Raw genomic sequence first — 18,846 nt, forward strand, 5'->3', positions numbered from 1 at the left:
GCAGGATCTTGACAGGAACTTGGAGATGAGCATTAGCACAAGGGAGCGAATCAAGTACCTCGTACTATGGTTGCACAAAGCGCTTCAGTTGCAAGACATGGAAGACGGGGTGGATCCTACTAGTTGCTGGCAATTGCAACCGGTAAGCCACCTCTCCAATTTTCTCCAGAATAAGGAAAGGCCCAAAGTACTTGAATGCAAGTTTGTGATTTGCCTGGTGCGCCACTGACGATTGCACATACGGCTGGAGCTTGAGAAACACCTTGTCACCCACCTCAAATGTCCTCTCCGTGCGATGTTTGTCAGCCTGGCATTTCATTCGTTGTTGAACTCGCAACAAGTGTTGACGACCCGATTGTTGCACAACCTCCCTGGCTTCCAACCACTGCTGCAAATCAACCGGAGCAACAGTATCTGAAGCTGATATCCCAAAATACCTGGGGCTATGTCCATAAAGAATTTCAAACGGTGATTTGTTGAGAGCAGAATGCCAGTTTGTATTGTACCAGAACTCACACATGGGAAGCCATTTGGACCACTTGTTGGGGTGGGTACTGATAAAGCATCTCAGGAAACACTCAACCTGTTGATTCACTCGTTCGGTCTGGCCGTCAGTCTCCGGATGGTATGCAGTGCTCATGTTAAGGACAGCTCCAGTTCTCCTGACCAAATTTTGCCAAAAATTGCTGGTAAAGACAGGGTCTCGGTCTAACACAATGTACAGAGACATGCCATGAAGCTTATAGACATTGTCTAGGAAAAGATCAGCAATTTTCTGGGCCGTGTAGGGGTGTTTGACAGGAACAAAGTGGCCATACTTTGTAAATTTGTTGATGATGACCATAATACAGTCAAACTGGCCTGAAGGAGGTAATCCTGAGATAAAGTCCATTGTCACCGTTGCCTGGGCCTTGGCAGGTACTGGCAATGGTGATAGCAGTCCCGGGTAAGCTACACGCTCAGGCTTCGCTTGCTGACACACTAAGCAAGATTGCACAAACTGCTGAATGACCTTCTTCATTCCAACCCACTTAAAGAGAGCACGAATTCTCTTATACGTAATTGGGAAACCAGAGTGCCCTCCCAAAGGTGTGTTATGAAAAGCTTGGCAAATTCTGATATGCAAGGTACTGTCACTACCCACCCAGATGCAACCTTTGTACCTTATTAACCCATTAACCAGCTGGAATTTATCCTTGGAGCCCAGTTGCAGGGTCAGTTGGCACAGTAAGTCTTGTGCTTTAGGATCATTTGTGTAACTCCTGACAACTTCATCTAGCCAACTGGGTTGAGCACCTGATATTGTTAGCAGCTGAGAATCTGCATGAGGCCTTCTAGAGAGAGCATCTGCTGCTGAATTGTTAGATCCTTTCTTATACATGATCTTATAATTGAGGCCCATCATTTTGGTGAGTGCTTTTTGTTGCCAAGGGGTGTGTAATCTTTGATCAGACAGATGAACCAAGCTCTTTTGATCTGTCTTGATAATGAACTCCTGAAATTGCAAGTATGGTCTCCACTGCTCAATAGCTAGTAATATGGCCATGTATTCCTTCTCATATACAGAAAGACCTTTGTTCTTAGGACCTAGGGCTCTGCTGACAAATGCAATTGGATGATCCTGCTGCATGAGAACAGCCCCAATACCAACTTCACATGCATCTATTTCCACCACAAACTGCTTGGAGTAATCTGGAAGAGCCAAGACAGGAGCATGAATCATAGCTTGCTTCAGTGTTTGGAAAGCTAATTCGGTGGCAGGAGTCCACACAAATAAAGCCCCCTTTTTCAACAATTCAGTCAAGGGTCTACTAATCACACCATAGTTTTTGATAAACTTTCTGTAGTACCCAGTTAAGCCCAAAAATCCTCTGACCTGCTTCACATCAGTAGGAGTTGGCCAGTTCTTAACAACTATGATTTTACTGGCATTAGTGGAAACCCCCTTGTCACTTATGACATGACCAAGGTAAGCAATCTCTTGCTTGGCAAAATCACACTTACTGAGTTTCACCTTTCATTGTTTCTCTAGAAGAATGCCCAATACCTTGTCCAGGTGTAGGAGATGTTGCTTGAAGGTTTTGCTGAAAACTAGGATATCATCAAAGAAACATACAGCACAGGGGCTCACCTCTCAGGACTGGAGCTAGATCTGTGTTCATTGCCCCTTGAAATGTATTGGGAGCTCCAGTCAGCCCCATGGCCACAACAGTGAATTCATAGTGATCAGTGTGTGTCTGGAAGGCAGTTTTAAACTCTTCTCCTGGTGCAAGTCTGATCTGATGGTATCCTGCTCTGAGGTCCAATTTAGAAAACCAACGAGCACCAACAAGTTCATCTAGGAGCTCATCAATAACATGAATAGGATATTTGCTTTTCATTGTGAGTGCATTGACATGTCTGAAGTCTATGACCAATCTCCAAGCTCCTTCTTCCTTCTTTTTGACCATTAGTGTTGGAGAAGAGAAAGGGTTGTTACTCACTTGAATTAACCCTCCCTGCAACATTTCTGCTACCTGCTTTTCCATTTCAATTTTCAGGTGAGGAGCAATTATGTATGGTCGAATTGACACCGGCTGAGCTCCAGGTATCAGTGGAATACTGTGGTCATATTGTCTTCTGGGAGGTAAACTAGTTGGTGGAACAAAAACCTCAGCATACTTGTCCAATAGAGCTTGTATCTTAGGTAACTGCTCACTGTTTCCAGCAGTGCTGTTTTGAAAAATTGCCATGACAGTGAATGCACACTCTTCAGGTAATTCTCCTTGTAGGGTAACAGTACTGCCCTTATATTGGAAGGAGAGCCATTTTTGTTCCCAATCGATGTACATTGGACTATGCTTGGCTAGCCAGTCGAGGCCCAGAATACCATCATAGCCCCCCCAAGAGTTAGGATTCTGAAATCATGCACAAAGTTTTGTCTATGACAACTCCATTGGCAGTGTTTAGCTTGCTGTGTACAGGTCAACTTCCCGCCTCCTGCAACCTTGACAGAGACAACCTTAATTGTAGTTACTGTTGGAAGCACATGCTGATGAGAACTGTCCAAGAATGAGTGAGTGCTTCCAGAGTCAACTAGGAACCTGAGCTCAACACCCTGTAAAAGTACTGGTAAGGTGAGGGACAACTTCGACGCACTGTTGCTTACAGCAGCTGCTGATAGCATCATCAAATTGTCAGTATCACTGTCAGATTCATCGAGAGAGGTAACAGGGCTTTGTAGTTGCTCAATGTGTTCCTGAACAACTTGTAATTGTACAGTAGACTTGCACTGATGGTCCTTGGACCATTTTTCACCACAAATGAAGCACAACCCTTTTGCTTTTCTGAAATTCCTCAAGGATACCCACTTATCTTCAGTTGTTGCTGGCCTTTGAGTATCAGCTGGCCGTCGCTCCTCTGCAACTTTGGACTTATAAGCATACTGTCTGGCTGATGCAGAACTCCTTTTGGTCATAGGACTGGCTTGATGGTATGACACTTCTCCCAACTCTTCGTGTAGCAAAGCCAGTTCATATGCAGTGTCCAAATCTCTGGGTTTTTGCATTGCGATGGCCATACGGACTCCTGGTTTCACCCCATCAATAAACCTGGTGGTATAATGCAGTGGGTCGGGATTGATCTCATAAGCAGTGAGTTGGTCATACAGTTCAGAGAAATTGATCTACATATTCTTCGACAGTTCCAGTCTGACCGATTCTGAACATTTTCCTCAGCAAATTCTGGTTTTGGTTGCGGCCAAATCTCGATTGCAGGAGATTGCAAAATTCAGTCCACTGTAACCCCGCTGTTCTCCTCTGTACAGACTCCAACCAGTGAGCAGCTGCCCCCTCGAATTGAGTTGTGGCATACGAAATCCACCGGCTGTGGTGCGTGCCCCATAGCTTGAAATAGTCCTCGCATCTCGCTTGCCACAATCTGGGATTTGAGCCATCGAAACGCGGCAGCTCAACTCTAGGGCCTGAACTATACTGCTCACCTTGATCCAGTGTGATGAGATCACGAGGAGACTGAAACTCGCGAGGAGAGGGTAATTCACGCCCGTTCCTGGCCGGAGGTGGAACGTAGATGCTGTGAGCTTTGGACTTATTGAACCTGTCTGCTCCAAGAGGATCAGGAAGAAGCATGTCCCGGCCTTCTCCGACGTCTCTGCTTGATGAGAGAGGCCTTCCAATCCGCCCGTCGCCGTCGGCCTTGTCCCCTCGCTCCAATTCCACGCGAATCTGGTCGATGTCGAGTAGGAGCTCGGAGCGGGCACCGTCAACGCGTGCCGTGATAAGACCATCCAAAGTTTTGGTCGAGTCCTGGAGCAATTTGGTCATGGATTTGAGGAGATATTCGCTGTGTACCTTGAGGCGCTGATCGAGATCGTCGGTGATGGAGGATTTGACGAGCTCGTGCATGTTGCAGCCCTCTGCTGACAAACCCTCCATGGCCTGCCGCCGTCGCAAATTGCTGAATCTAGTGCAGTGTGGGTGGTGGGGAATCTCCAGGATGGAACGGCTCTGATGCCAGATGTGAGGATATAACTTGTATTGATCTCAGATCTGTAGCTAATTCTCCATGAATGTATGCACAAGCTCACGCACGCCACACACTGGCCATGGCCGAAGCCACCAACTCCTTTCCCAATCCCCACACAACGCACACACACACACACACACACACGCATATACAGCATACACCCTTAACGGGCCTAGTCTGGGCTTGCAAGCCACTGGGGGATTCGTCGATCGCGAGTGGGCCGCGCGGCTGCCAGCCCACGAGTCGAGTCCTTGTCACCTCGCGCTTCTGGATGACTGGCTCTGTCCTTGTGGGCGCTGACACTACGCCTCTACCACCATCATTGTGGGTGATGGCACTAGAACACCGTTTTGGGATGCCCCCTAGCTTCTTGGTCGCAAGCACAAGGATATTGCGCCGTTAATCTATGAGGCATCAAGACGGAAGATTTGGAATGTGTGAGAGCCTCTTAGAGGGAATGCGTGAATCTTCAAAATCCACCACAACACCGCTATCTCCGGCAACCACATTCAGGGATTTTTCACTCTTTAGATGCTTGTGCACAACCTCCACCTTGATGAACAAGCCGAAGATGAAATTGTTTGGAAACACGCGAATGATGGAATCTACACGGCGGCCACCGCATACAAAGCTCAATTTCTTGGCTTGACCCTCCCCCCATGGACCGCATAGTCTCGAAGGTTTTGGCTCCTCCCAACGTTAAATTCTTTGCCTGATTGGCATTGCGAGATAGGACTTGGACCGCTGATCGCTTGGAGATACGTGGGTAGCCAAATTGGGGCCTTTGCCCTCTTTGCAAGAGGGAGCAGCAAACGGGTGCTCACCTTTTCTTCAAGTGTCGGTATACGATTAGGCTTTGGAGAGCCATCATCGAGAAGATTGGCTTATATCACATGGATACATCCACATGGCACCTTCATGAAACCGTCAACGAGTGGTGGGACAAGAGAACCGACAGTACCAATCCTAATTGGCATGCTATGGCCTTCCTCACCATGCTTGTCTCCTGGATTTGAAATGAAAGAAATGTTAGAGTGTTCGGCCACAAGTGCATGGCACCACCTATTATCCTTTCCACCATCCTAGAGGAGGTCAAGCTTTGGGTTACCGCGGGCGCTATGAGACTAGGGAATTTGTTGTTGGGCGAGTAATTGTCATGCTGCTTTTGTGGGTGTGTTGTAAAACTCTAAACTCTATTCTGTTCTTATTTAATGGACGAGGCAAATCTTTTGTCTTTGTTTTTAAAAAAATTGATGATCCGCCTTGAAACTGCTCAGCAACACAATCTTATAGTTTCTTTTACTATTATTTTTAAGATTTTATCTGCTGAACCGAGGCCAAGGCAGAGTTTTTTTTTTTTTTTTGAAGTGCAGGCAAAGGCAGAGTCTTCCCGGGACATGGTTAGACGATCGATTACGGATGCCGGAAAATATCAAGGGAGAAAAATTAGTAGATGAAGCGGCACGCACGGACGGAAGGCAGCTTGCAATGCTCGTGACTTCCGCACGACGGACAAATCGTCCCGCCCCAACTACCTGCGTTCGCCATCACTTTCGGGCTATGAAACTTGAAAGCAAAAGGATCCAAGAACCTTCGTGCAACCATCCATTTTCCTTTCTTTTTACCGGGACAGGCCAGCACGACTCATCACATCTCGCAAGTTGCAAGGCCCCTCTTCGTCCTCATCTCGTTCCACAAGAAAGCGCGCGAGCAAAGTAGAAAAAGCTCCCGCGCCTTCTTTTGGCCGGGGATTTCACTGCTACTCCTCCACTCCCGGGCGTCCACTCTCAAACGTTGGCAAACAATGACAGAATACTCCTACTAACACGCAGTTGATCACGTAGTATCATATTAAGACCTGAATATTTATCACGTTTAATTAAGCTTCTACGTTAGTTAGTAGATACAATAATGAAAAAGTCGTACGCATCGTAGATGATACTCCTAGCCTATTACCTTTAAATATATGTAAGGATTTTGTTTTTCTGTGATAAAACTTTTGATATGTTCATTATCTGCCATGGCAGTACAAAGAACAATAAAAATATATTTTAAAAAATCATGTCTGTAGAACACCTAGTGATGACTACAAGCACTAGAGCGAGCCGAATTCGCGCTGTCGTCATCACCCCTCCCTCACCAGAGTCGGGTCAAACTTGTTGTAGTAGAAAGTTGTGAAGTCGTTGTGTTAATGCCCACAGGACGAGCAACCAAAACAACAACCATCGCCGTTGAAGAAAAGTACATATTGAAAGAATCCAAACTGTTGAGAGACGAACAAAAATGAACAAAGGATGGATCCAAGTAGAACCATCGAAGATCAACACCGATCGAATCCCACGAGATTCGTCAGAGAAACACCTCCGCATGCCCTCCGACGACTCTAGATGGATCGTCGAAACGGGGGCTAGGCGAAAAGAACCCTAATCCATATTCAGGAAGCCAACACCGCCTCGTCTTTCTGAGCAAGATACAAACCATAAACGAACTCACAAAAATACCTAACAACAGAGCAAGATCCCCCGTCTGCAGAGATGTGGTCCACCACGTCTTCATAGCCCTAGGGCCACAAGAGATGAGGCGGACCAACACCAACACCGGTGAGAGTCAGAGGAACTCTAAACATTTTTCTTGGAGAGGAGGTGGTTATACAAGGATTATTTCGTATAATTATGTTAGGGCATCTCCAAGGGAGACCTGTAAAACACCGGTATATATTCGCCTGAACACATTTGTTCACTTTTGCAATCCAAGGGGACCTATATCAGTCCGTGAAGCTGTCCGGACGTCCAAATTCTGGTATTTTGGAAACAATAGTAGGGGAGCTTTGACGGAGTCCGTACTTGCAATTGACCAATCACATGCATAGTCTCTCTCTTCTCTCTCTTCTCCCATCCGCACATGCATGGTCTCCCTCTTCTGTCTCTCCTCTCAACCCACAAATATTCCATCACATGCATGGACCCCACCTACTTTTTCTATTCCCGGCCGGATACTTTGCGATTAGCGTTGGATTGCTCTCTCCCGTATCATGTCTGCGAACCACATCCGGACATAAAAACGAACATATACCAGAGAAATTTACATATCAGCGTTGGAGATGCCCTTATATCGAGCTAAAATTGAGCGAGCTAGTTTTGTCTCAAGATCACCTAGTTTCATGATCGAGCTAGATAAAGTGCTCATACTTGACTCGTTTCTTTTCGATTTGATCTGGAGGCGAGTCAAAAGACGAGTAAATCTTGAGTGGCTCACGACCCTGGAGCGTTTATTGTAGCTCTACTCCCTGCATGCCATGAGTGTACAATTTCATAGCGATACACCGAAGAGATATATTACAACCTTACCATGTGCCCTAAAAATGCAACCGAAAGTAATATTGGATGCTTAAGGATAATATTTTGATATCCATGCGAGCGAAGAGGAGTTGAGAAGTTTAACAAGATTACATGCATGAGCGAACCAAGGAATATTTGAGTTAAAAATCATTAATTACAACAATGATTAATCTACATCAAATTTATGACAACATAAAAGGACCTGCATATATTTTTCTTTAAATTCTTTGTACGGAATCTTGAAAATGTGATACCGATTTATTAAATTTCAAATTTATTCCCCCGTCTCTGCTGGGCTGAAGAGTAGCTCTTCGTCTTTGCATGGGCCTCTCCGGCCCAGAATACGATTAATCCGGCATGAGCTACATGAGCTCCAAGCAGTTTACCGGACAAATTGATAAGTCTGACATTCCCAGCCCACCAAGCAAAGCCGGTGGTTTCTTGGTCACGACCATAACATATCCAACTCTTCTTGGTTCAGGGTTTTCCGTTTCCGAAGACTAGTAAAATAGGCGGATTCTAGAACCCCAAGGATTCAACGGTATATGGATATGGAAAATATAAGATTTCCGATCCTAGCGGGAAAAGGCGGGGAAATTAAAATTCAAAGTTTTCGAGATCTTTAAAAAAGTGGATTAATCGGACGAGGACAAAGAGAAAGTCCCATTCTACATGTCAATACTGACAACAATGAAATTTCTAGTAAAAGGAAAATCCGTCGACTTTATAAGTTGTGAGGGTTCAAGTCCCTCTATCCCCAAATCCTCTTTTATTCCCTATCGAATCGGGATTCACTAAGACAGAAATAAAGCATTGGGTCGAACTCTTCTTTGGTGTTAAGGTGGTAGCTGTAAATAGCCATCGACTACCTGGAAAAGGTAGAAGAATAGGACCTATTCTGGGCCATGCTGCGGTTATAATTGATCAACAAGGCAATCCAAAAGGAACTCGAGTTTTTGGCGCGATTGCCGAGGAATTGAGAGAATTGAATTTTACCAAAATAGTTTCATTAGCTCCTGAAGTATTATAAATACTAGTAGGCGAAATTGAGACTTAGATTTTTTTTATTTTGACCTGATTGAAATTAAGTGGATGCAATGAAAAAAGAAATTGAATTAGACTACTTAACTATTTCAATCTACTAATCTATTCTATGTAGATTCAAAGATAATATAATAGAAAGAATCTAAAGTGTCGTAGAAAAAACTATATGTAGTTCTTTCTATCACACTTTAAGATTCTGGATGAGATTCCATGGATAGAGAGCCAGTTCCAATAGACTTATGGAATGTTCCCGTTCGTGTGCATCCAGCAGGAATTGAACCCGCAATTTTACCAATTATGAGTTGGGCGCTTTAACCATTCAACCACCTTTTCGTCCATGCATGGGCTGAAGATCTCTCTTCGTTCCTACAATGGACGAAGTACACTGCCACACGCAAAAAATCACACCCATTTGATATGGAGCTTTCCTTGCCAAATGGTCACGCAAATTGGACTGTATTGATGATAAAAATCCATTCAGCCAAAAAATAGTTTGAACTGTACATGGTGGAGAATGAATTTTGCCGATTAGTCTATACCGACCGTCGCAAGACTATGCGGCGCTCAGTGAGAAATATCCTAGTTACTCTCACACATCTACGCATCTATATGTTGCCCACCTCATAGACATTGCACGTCATCCTATTCTTGTCACTGTCCCAGCAGACCATGATCCTTGCCATCCGCGGACGTGAACCAGCTGTTGTCAATTCCGAAATAGAGGGGTAATGTCTAGGATGTTGGTGGCATCTAAAAGAGTACATGTATGCAATTATTTGGAAAATCTCTCGCTGGCGTGATGTAGTCTTGCGGTGGCCAGTGTTGATTGAGATGCGAAATTCGCCCTCTACAATGCACAGTTTAAGTCGTTCTTCATATGAAAGGATTCTACTCGTCTATGCGATCCTGGTGACATGAAGATTTGACTGGGAGGACCTGTGGTTTATAGAACAGGGTGCATGTCCACTCTTTGCGAGTTACACGGAACAAAACCCGCCCTTGGGCTTTCATGGGGAGGAAGGCTCACTCTTCGGCCTTGCTGAGAATGAATAGTGATCTTCAACACAAAGAAGACAAAAAAAGGCTTCTTCAGCCCACGCAAAGATGAATAGTCACTCTTCGGCCTAGTAGAGACGACTTGGTCAGATTTAAAGTTTACTAAATCAGTACTGTAGTTTTGAATTTTCGTAAAACAAAATAATACTCACTTCAATCCATATTAATTGACGCGGCTTTCATACAACTTTGCTGCATCAGTTAGTATGGAATCGGTGGGAGTGTTATTTTCTCTATACAGTTAGGCCCAGTTCTTTTGCAAGATTCTTCCAGAATCGGAGCCCTCCCCAGCTTCTTCTAGAATTTTCAAGTCTCATTTGTTTTACAATCCTATCTAATTAGAGTCTAATTAATTAGTATTGTAAAAAGAATGGGGCTCAAAGATTCTGGGAGAAGCTGAGAAAGCGTTAAATTCTGGGGCCATCTTGCCCACCAAATTAGCCAATTAGGTCAATCCAAAGATTCATGTTGTCCACACGGTGAGCGCTTAGTATGTTTAGCATGCGGTTAATATTATATTTAAAAAAAATCAATGCCAACGATTTTTTTGAGAATCTATCAATGCCAGCACTAATTATAGATTTATAGCGCATAAATAACATCCCACCTAATATCTGTGTGCAACTAATATACTGCCTAATATTTTTTAAATGCCAGCGATTTTTTGAGAATGTCAGTTAATATCATTCAAAATATCAATGCCTGTGATTTTTGAGAATCTATCCAAAATATCTGTGTGCAACTGGTATACATTGCCTAATTTTTTTAACTGCCTAATATTAACATCATGCATTCTACTATGCACTCTATGCATCTAGGCGGAAAGAGCACTTAAGGATCAACGTGTGCATCTAGGGTACGGGTACATGCACCGGGGTTGGGACGAACGGTGCACGCACCCGTACGCGCGCCCGTTTCCGTTGCCAACATGCAGTGCACCGACCGTTGAGGGCACACCAGTTGGGGGATCAGGAGGCGGGCGGACCACCCGCGCGTCAGACGGGCCACGCGCGGTGACACCCGGCCCGGCGGCGGGCGGGCGGGCGGGCCAGTCAGTCACACCGACTCGCGGGGCTGGCCGGGACTGGGAGTCGGTCATCGGGTCCGGGTCGCGCGCACGACACACCGGCGACGCCGCGCCACCCAACCCCAACCGGACGCACGCTAGCGCTGCCACCCCCACCCAGCCGGATCCTTCCCCGCCCCGCTCCTTCGCTTTTATATAAGCCGGCCTCGCCCCGTCTCGGCCTCCCCACGCCTGCCACCACCACCAGCACACCGTCGTCCTCACACTTGCCTCTCATCCTCCCTGCCGAGGCCGCAGCGGTCAGCAGGCGGCGCGGACGCTTCTCCTTGGCAAGGCCAGGCAAGCGACAGGCATGGGCTTCCCGGTCGGCTACTCCGAGCTGCTGCTCCCCAAGCAGCTGCTCCACCTCCTCCTCCTGCTCGGCTACCTCCGCCGCTTCCTCCTCTGGGCCTTCGACGCCGTCGGCCTCGGCGACCTGCTGGATCTCGGGGACGAGCACCTGCCGCAGGACCACGCGCGCGCCGACCACGCCGCCGCGGCGGCGCAGCTGCTGCAGCACCGGCGGCCCGAGTTCCGGCCCGTCACGGCCATGGTCATCGAGGAGGTGCTCCCCGTGGTGCGGTTCGACGAGCTGGAGGCCGCGGCGTGCGTCGACGGGGACTGCGCCGTGTGCCTCAGCGGCATCGGCGGCGGCGACGAGGTGCGGCGGCTCAGCAACTGCCGCCACGCCTTCCACCGGGGCTGCCTGGACCGCTGGATGGAGCACGACCAGCGCACCTGCCCGCTCTGCCGCGCGCCGCTCATCCCCGACGAGATGGCCGGCGCGCTCTGGGCCGCCGCCGCCGGCGTGCCCGACGCCTCCGACTTCGACTTCTTCTACCTGGGCGCCGCCTCGGCGCCGGCAACCCCGACGCTGCTGCGGCCGCACGAGCTGCTGCTCACCGGCCTCGGCGGCTACCAGTGAGCCCGCCCCCGATTCGGTCCAGGCAATCGGCCGCCGCCGCCCCGAATGCGCAATTTTACAGGACTGAATTGGTCTCCGCGTCCGGACGCCGGCGAGCTGCCTGGCCCCAGCCGTGTACATAGGGCGAAATGAGTAAAGTAACCGCCCCGAAAAGGGCTAGGAGATTAGATTCTTGTTATGTATAGCTAGATTCCATCTTCCAAGTTTGCGGAGCTGTGGATCTTTCTTTCTTCTGCCAATTAAATTTGTTGATGAGTTAGGCGTTCCGGGTGCAAAATTTGGGTCCCTTTGCTCCTTCTCTTTCCCCGCGTTGGTCAGGCCGTTCAGCCGCTCGGCTTTTCGTTGCATATACTAGTGCAAATTTAGAAAGGCTTCATCAAATCCCCCCGCTGAGCGTACAAATTTAGGAAGGATTCTACATCAGCTGAGGATTTCTGAAACCATATGCATCCTGGCAAGTGGCAGGAAATTTAGGCCCCGACAGTACAGCCGCAGCCTTCCCTTGATTGGATCTACTAGTAGTACCGTTGTTATTGCTACTCCTACAACTGCTGACACTGAAACCCATGCAGTAGGGCAGTGGAAGAATGTTCTGGAATGGTAGTAAATTAGGTGAAAATGAACATATTTGGCCCTTCTTCGAAACTTACAATACAAAATACTACTCCATCCGATTTCTAAATATAAGACATTCTACAGATTTCAATACGAACTACATACAGATATATATAGACATGCTTTAGAGGATAGATTCACCCACTTTGCTCCGTATGTAGTTTCTTATTAAAATCTCTAAAAAAACTTATATTTAAATATGAAGGGAGTATTTTGGATCTGATTTTTTTCAACAGACGTAGCCTTTGCACGATGCCCTGACTAGGGCGCCTGCTAGATTAGCATGACGCCCCGGGCTAAGCCGTCGTGTTATGTCTAGGTCGACGCCTCAGTCCCAGACGTTATGAAAAATGATTTTTGTGAAATATTTTAATATTGAATTCATTTTGTGCCGAAGTTTCTAAAAAGGATAAAATCTGTCCACTTTCACACAAATTGGTAGCACGGCTAGTATAATTTCTCGTAAACAGGTTAACTGAAAAAATCAGATGCCCGAGAGGCAAAAATTCCAGAAATTTTTGGTGTTTTGACCTTTTTATGAAAGTTGAGCGAGATGTGACCTTGGTTCAATTTTTTTAAAAGATCTGACCTTTTTCCTATCGTTAGGATCGATGACGGTATGGTATAACTGCCTACCGCTGAGACCCTTGGCGATAGGGTCGTACGCCCTGCAACAACAACAACAACAACAACAACAACAACAACAAAGCTTTTAGTCCCAAACACGTTGGTGGGTTAGAGGTGAAATCCATACGATCTCGCGACCAACTCATGATTCTGGCACATGGATAGCAAGTTTCCACACACCCCTGTCCACAGGTGGTTCTTTGGTGTTACTTCAATCCTTCTGATCTCTTTTTACGGACTCCTACTATATCAAATTTGGCCTACCCCGACCTCTCTTGACATTATCCATGCGCTTTAGCCATCCGCTATGCACTGGGGCTTCTCGAGGCCTGCGCTGAATATGACAAACCATCTCAGACGATGGGGGACAAGCTTCTCTTTAATTGGTGCTACCCCAACTCTATCTCGTATATCATCATTCGGACTCAGTCCTTTCTCGTGTGGCCACACACCCATTTGAACATACGCATCTCCGCCACGCCGAACTGTTGACCCTTTTTCTATCGTCGGGTCGATGACGGTAGGGTATAACTTCCTACCGCCGAGGCCCTTGGCGGTAGGGTCGCACGCATTACAAACAACAATAACAAACCCTTTAGTCCCAAACAAGTTGGGGTAGGCTAGAGGTGAAACCGATACGATCTCACGGCCAACTCATGATTCTGGCACATGGATATCAAGTTTCCACACACTCCTGTCCATAGCTAGTTCTTTGATGATACTTGAATCCTTCAGATCTCTCTTTATGGACTCCTCCGATGTCAAATTCAGTCTATCCCGACCTCACTTGACATTATCTGCACACTTTAGCCGTTCGCTATGCACTGGAGCTTCTGGAGGCCTGCGCTGAATATGCCCAATCCATCACAGACGATGTTGGACAAGCTTCTCTTCAATTGGTGCTACCCCAACTCTATCTCGTGTATCATCATTCCGGACTCGGTCCTTCCTCATATGGCTACGCATCCATCTCAATATGCGCATCTCCACCACACCTAACTGCCTTTTAGTCGGCCAACACTCAGCGTCATACAATATTGTGGGTCGAACCGACATTGTGTAGAACTTGCCTTTTAGCTTTTGTGGCACTGTCTTGTCAGAGAGAATGCAAGAACCTCGGCTTTACTTTATCCATCCGACTTTGATGCAATAGTTCACATCTTCATCAATACCCCCATCCTTCTGCAACATTGACACCAAATATCGAAAGGTGTCCTTCTGAGGCATCACCTGCCCCTCAAGGCTAACCCCCTCCTCCTCGTGCCTAGTAGTACTGAAACCGCACCTCGTATACTCGGTTTTAGTTCTACTAAGCCTAAAACATTTCGATTCCATAGTTTGTCTCCATAACTCTAACTTTCTATTGACCCCGTCCGACTATCGTCAACTAGCACCACATCATCAGCAAAGAGCATACATCATGGGATATCTCCTTGTATATCCCTTGTGACATCATCCATCACTGAGGCAAAAAGATAAGGGCTGAAAGCTGACCCCTGATGCAGTCATATCTTAATCGGGAAGTCATTAGTGTCAACATTACTTGTTCTAACACTTGTCACAACATTATTATACATGTCCTTAATGAGGGTAATGTACTTTGCTGGGACTTTAAGTTTCTCCAAAGCCCATCACATGACATTCCGCCGTATTTTATCATACGCCTTCTCCAAGTCAATGAACATCATATATAAGTCCTTTGCTCCCTGTATCTCTCCATAAGTTGTCGTATCAAGAAAATGGCTTCCATGGTTGACCACCCAGGCATAAAACTAAACTGTTTTTTGGTCACGCTTGTCATTCTTCTTAAACGATGCTCAATGCCTCTCTCCCATAGCTTCATTTTATGGCTCATCGACTTAATTTCACGGTAATTAGTACAACTCTAAACATTCTCCCTGTTCTTGAAGATTGGTACTAATATACTCCGTCTTCATTCTTTGGCATCTTGTTTGCTCGAAATATGTGGTTAAGAAACTTGGTTAGCCATATTATCGCTATGTCCCCAAGGCATTTCCACACCTCAACGGGGATACAATCAGGGCCCGTCACTTTGCCTTCTTTTATCCTTTTTAAAGCCTTCTCAACCTCAGACTCCTGGATTCGCCGTAGAAAACGCCTACTGGTCTCATCAAAGGAGTCATCCAGTTCAATGGTAGAACTCTCATTCTCCCCATTGAACAGCTTGTCGAAGTACTCCCGACGTCTATGCTTAATCTCCTCGTCCTTCACCAGGAATTGGTCTGCTTCGTCCCTGATGCATTTGATTTCCAATATCCCTCGTCTTTTCTCTCAAATCTTGGTCATCTTATAGATGTCTCTTTCGCCTTTCTTCGTACCTAACCGCTGGTAGAGGCCCTTATACGACCGGCCCCTTGCTTCACTGACAATTCACTTTGCGGCCTTCTTTGTCATCTTGTACTTCTTTATGTTGTCTGCACGCCTATCCAGGTGTAGGCGTCTGAAATAATCTTTCTTCTCTTTAATCGCCTTCTGGAAATCATCATTCCATCATCAGGTATCCTTAACTTCGCTTCTACTTCCCCTGGATACTCCAAACTTCTCTGAGGCCACCTTACGAATGCAGGTCGTCATCTTCATCCACACATTGTTCTCATCCCCTCCTTCCTCCAAAGGGTCCTCCTTAATGAACCTCTTCTTGAACGCCTGAGCTACCTCCACCGTGAGATTCCACCACTTCGTTCTAGCAACTTTGGCACGCTTATCCCGCTTGACACGAATCTAAAAGCGGAAGGCAAAAACCACTAGCTTATGCCGAGGGACAACACTCTCTCTAGGTATCACCTTACAATCTAGGTACGCACGCGTATCTTCTCTTCCCGAGAGGATGAAATCAATCTGGCTAGAGTGTTGACCACTACTAAAAGTCACCAGATGTGATTCTCTCTTTTTAAAAAGGGTGTTTGCTACGATCATGTCGTAGGCTAGAGCAAAGCTTAAGATTTTTTTCTCCTTCTTGACTCCCGATGCCATAGCCAAAGCCTCCATGCACGCTCTCAAATTTTGTGTTAGATGTACCCACGTGACCATTAAGGTCTCCTCCTGTGAAGAGCTTTTCGTCAATTGGTACACTCCTAACCATGTCCTTCAGGCCTTCCCAGAACTCCTTCTTGGTGTTCTCATTATGGCCTACTGCAAAAAAATTCCAAGTATCAAATACATTGCTTGTACCCGCCTACCGCCGTGCACCTCGGCGGTAGGGTTGCACAAGGTACCGCCAACCTATTTGGCGGTAGGGCTGCGCCGCGCTGACGTGGATGAGTTGCCTACCGCCAGGAGCCTTGTCGGTAGGCTGGTATGCCCTACCGCCATCGACCTCGGCGGTAGGAAAAATGTCAGATCCCGAAGTTTTCAAACCAAGGTCAGATCTGACTTCTTGACTTTCAGGAAAGGATGAAAACACAAAGTTTGGTCAAAATTTCGTTGCACGCACGCGTGGGGCCTCCATTGTGGACGAAAGGAAATGGCTCCACACATTCCTCCGGCAGGAGCATGGCTAGTCTACACTCTTTCGCAGCTGGACAGGGACCGGGAGCTCATTTCCCCGGACTCATCGCACGCCATCTTGACCTGGCTGACGGGGAGCGTGCGTGCGTACGTGCACGAGCGGGAGAGCGAGAAGTTTTCAACGCAGGGACAGCAGCCGATGACGACGAGAGCTGGGGTCTGGTCTACGTTAGGGGGAAAGAAAAGTTTCAGACGCAGAAGCAAGCTGCCTTCCTCTTCCTGCCTGCCTACCAACGCTGTACAGCGACCCGACGTCCGGGTAGACTGCACTTCTTCATTATTCTAGCGTGCGTGAGCGTACGCAATCTGCAGAAAGGCGAGTAGAAAAATTGTGCCGGGTGTCGCTGGGAAAGGCGGAGGCCGCCTTTGGACAGGTGTGGCGCCGATAGACTCTACCTGTAACGCACGGCCGGGCCATCGATTATACGCGCCCCCGCACGCACGCACGCACGCTCATTCATTCGTCCATGCGCACCGAAAGAGCGACGAGGATTGGATCGGCGGCAACAGCGTTTGGAGTAATACAAGAAGAATCAAACGGCACTGCTGCGATTGATTGGGTCAGCATTATTGCCTCCTTGGGAGCTTTTGGCATACAGCTTATGTAACAGGTACCACTGTAACTGTAGCGCCGCTGTTCTTTTGCTTGCTTAGGTCCGCGGCTTCAGCTCTTCTCTGCTGTAGTGCATTGCGAGCGTTCCTGTTAAGAAAAGTGCGTACATTTGGCCACCTAATGGCTTTACATTTATGGTGCCGCAGATCTGAGCTAGTTTCGCTTGCAAGTGACACAAGGCAACGCAATTAGGCGTGGCTTTTGTTAAGCTACTGGGTGTAAGTAACCCCTACTTGTACTACTAAGCTTTGGTGCAGGGACAAGAGAGTGAGTGGGTCATTAATCCTGATCCGTGCGCTGAATGGAACCAAAAACCAACTGAAAGGTCGTGACTCCGGATTTCCCGGGAATAATAAATGGCGCGTCGCCTCCTCCCTGGCCCATGATCGCACACGGGACGCTGCGGCGATGGGCCGACCCGCTTTGGACGTGCCGTGTAACGGCTGGCCAGCGCCCGTCGCGTCCTGCGCAAATTAAAAGCCGAACAGCAGACGCCGTACGATTTTGTTCGCGTCATATCCTTCTTTCTTGCATCCATTTGTCCACAATCCAGCACTTGGATGTGTCTCAGAAACGCAGCATCAGCATGATTGGTCACACTCACTCAACTTTCGTGCAACCCCCCCCCCCCCCCCCCCCCCCCCCCCCGCCGAAAAACCCTTTCGTGAAGGCGCTTGGTTAACAGAACACCCATGGTACTGCCAGTACGTACTGAGGTTCGTCGTGACCCAAATAAGTATGACAAGGAAGGAAGGGAGGCCTTGGGCTCATGACATGGCCATGAGAGGAACAAATTCCTGAAAGCAATCGTGGTAGGTCAGGGGCCAGGCGCAGGCCCATGTATGTACTGCTACTTGAGACTCCCAATCCAAGCGATCTCCTCGCGATCCATCGTTGTCGCCCTCCACCACCACCCGACGGTGCACCTCTTCTCTTCTCTTCTCCTCGCCAACAAGCGACGCGAAAGCAATGCACGCGGCGCGAGCCAATGCGCATCCGCGTCCCGGGCTACAGGGGATAAGAATGAATCGGACCCTCCGCTGCGGTCGATCTCCGCAGGCGTCGACGCCACCGGCCGTCGGCGTCAGCTTTAGCGCCTGCCCGATCCGCACCGCCACCAACGTGCTGTCCTACTCGCCTCGTGCTCGCGCCCCGGGAAGGGACGGAGCGCAGGCCACGGCCCCGTCGCGTGGGCGTGCTGTGCCCGGCGTCGACGTCCCCGGCGCACCGCCAGGAGAAAGAGAGGTCCGCCGGGTCGAGCACAACGGCTGCCCTGTGGCTATCGTTGCGTTGCGTTGCGTTGCACTGCACTGCAGTCGAGCAACGATTTGCACTGCGGTGCAGCGTTCGAGCAACGATTTGCAGGTAGCGCTCGGCGAGCGTGTCCCGGTCTCGCGGAATCGCGCATGTGGAAGAATCTCTGGACCGCCCGTTGGCAGACGGACACGTGCTCTGAAAATTACCGGCGACAGCGAGCGTGAGCCTGAGCCGAGCGACACCTGCCGAACTG

The 18,846-nt window shown here is 48.0% G+C and overlaps 1 protein-coding gene across 1 annotated transcript; it reads left to right on the forward strand.

Annotated features, from left to right (window-relative positions):
* Window positions 1–11,195: 11,195 nt before the first annotated feature.
* On the forward strand, window positions 11,196–12,212 carry BRH1 (brassinosteroid-responsive RING-H2). The gene has a single exon (XM_048702705.2). It carries the CDS (start codon window positions 11,342–11,344, stop codon window positions 11,951–11,953), a length of 612 nt encoding a protein of 203 aa, XP_048558662.1. The 5' UTR covers window positions 11,196–11,341; the 3' UTR covers window positions 11,954–12,212.
* Window positions 12,213–18,846: the final 6,634 nt, after the last annotated feature.

The sequence above is a fragment of the Triticum urartu genome, chromosome 2A, assembly GCF_056163025.1.
Source record: "Triticum urartu cultivar PI428250 chromosome 2A, HENAU_Tu73, whole genome shotgun sequence".
Taxonomy (NCBI): Eukaryota; Viridiplantae; Streptophyta; class Magnoliopsida; order Poales; family Poaceae; genus Triticum; species Triticum urartu.

What these genes read in the sequence shown, in the direction of transcription:
- BRH1 (XM_048702705.2), top strand. Translation starts at nt 11,342, where the DNA reads ATGGGCTTCCCGGTCGGCTACTCCGAGCTGCTGCTCCCCAAGCAGCTG.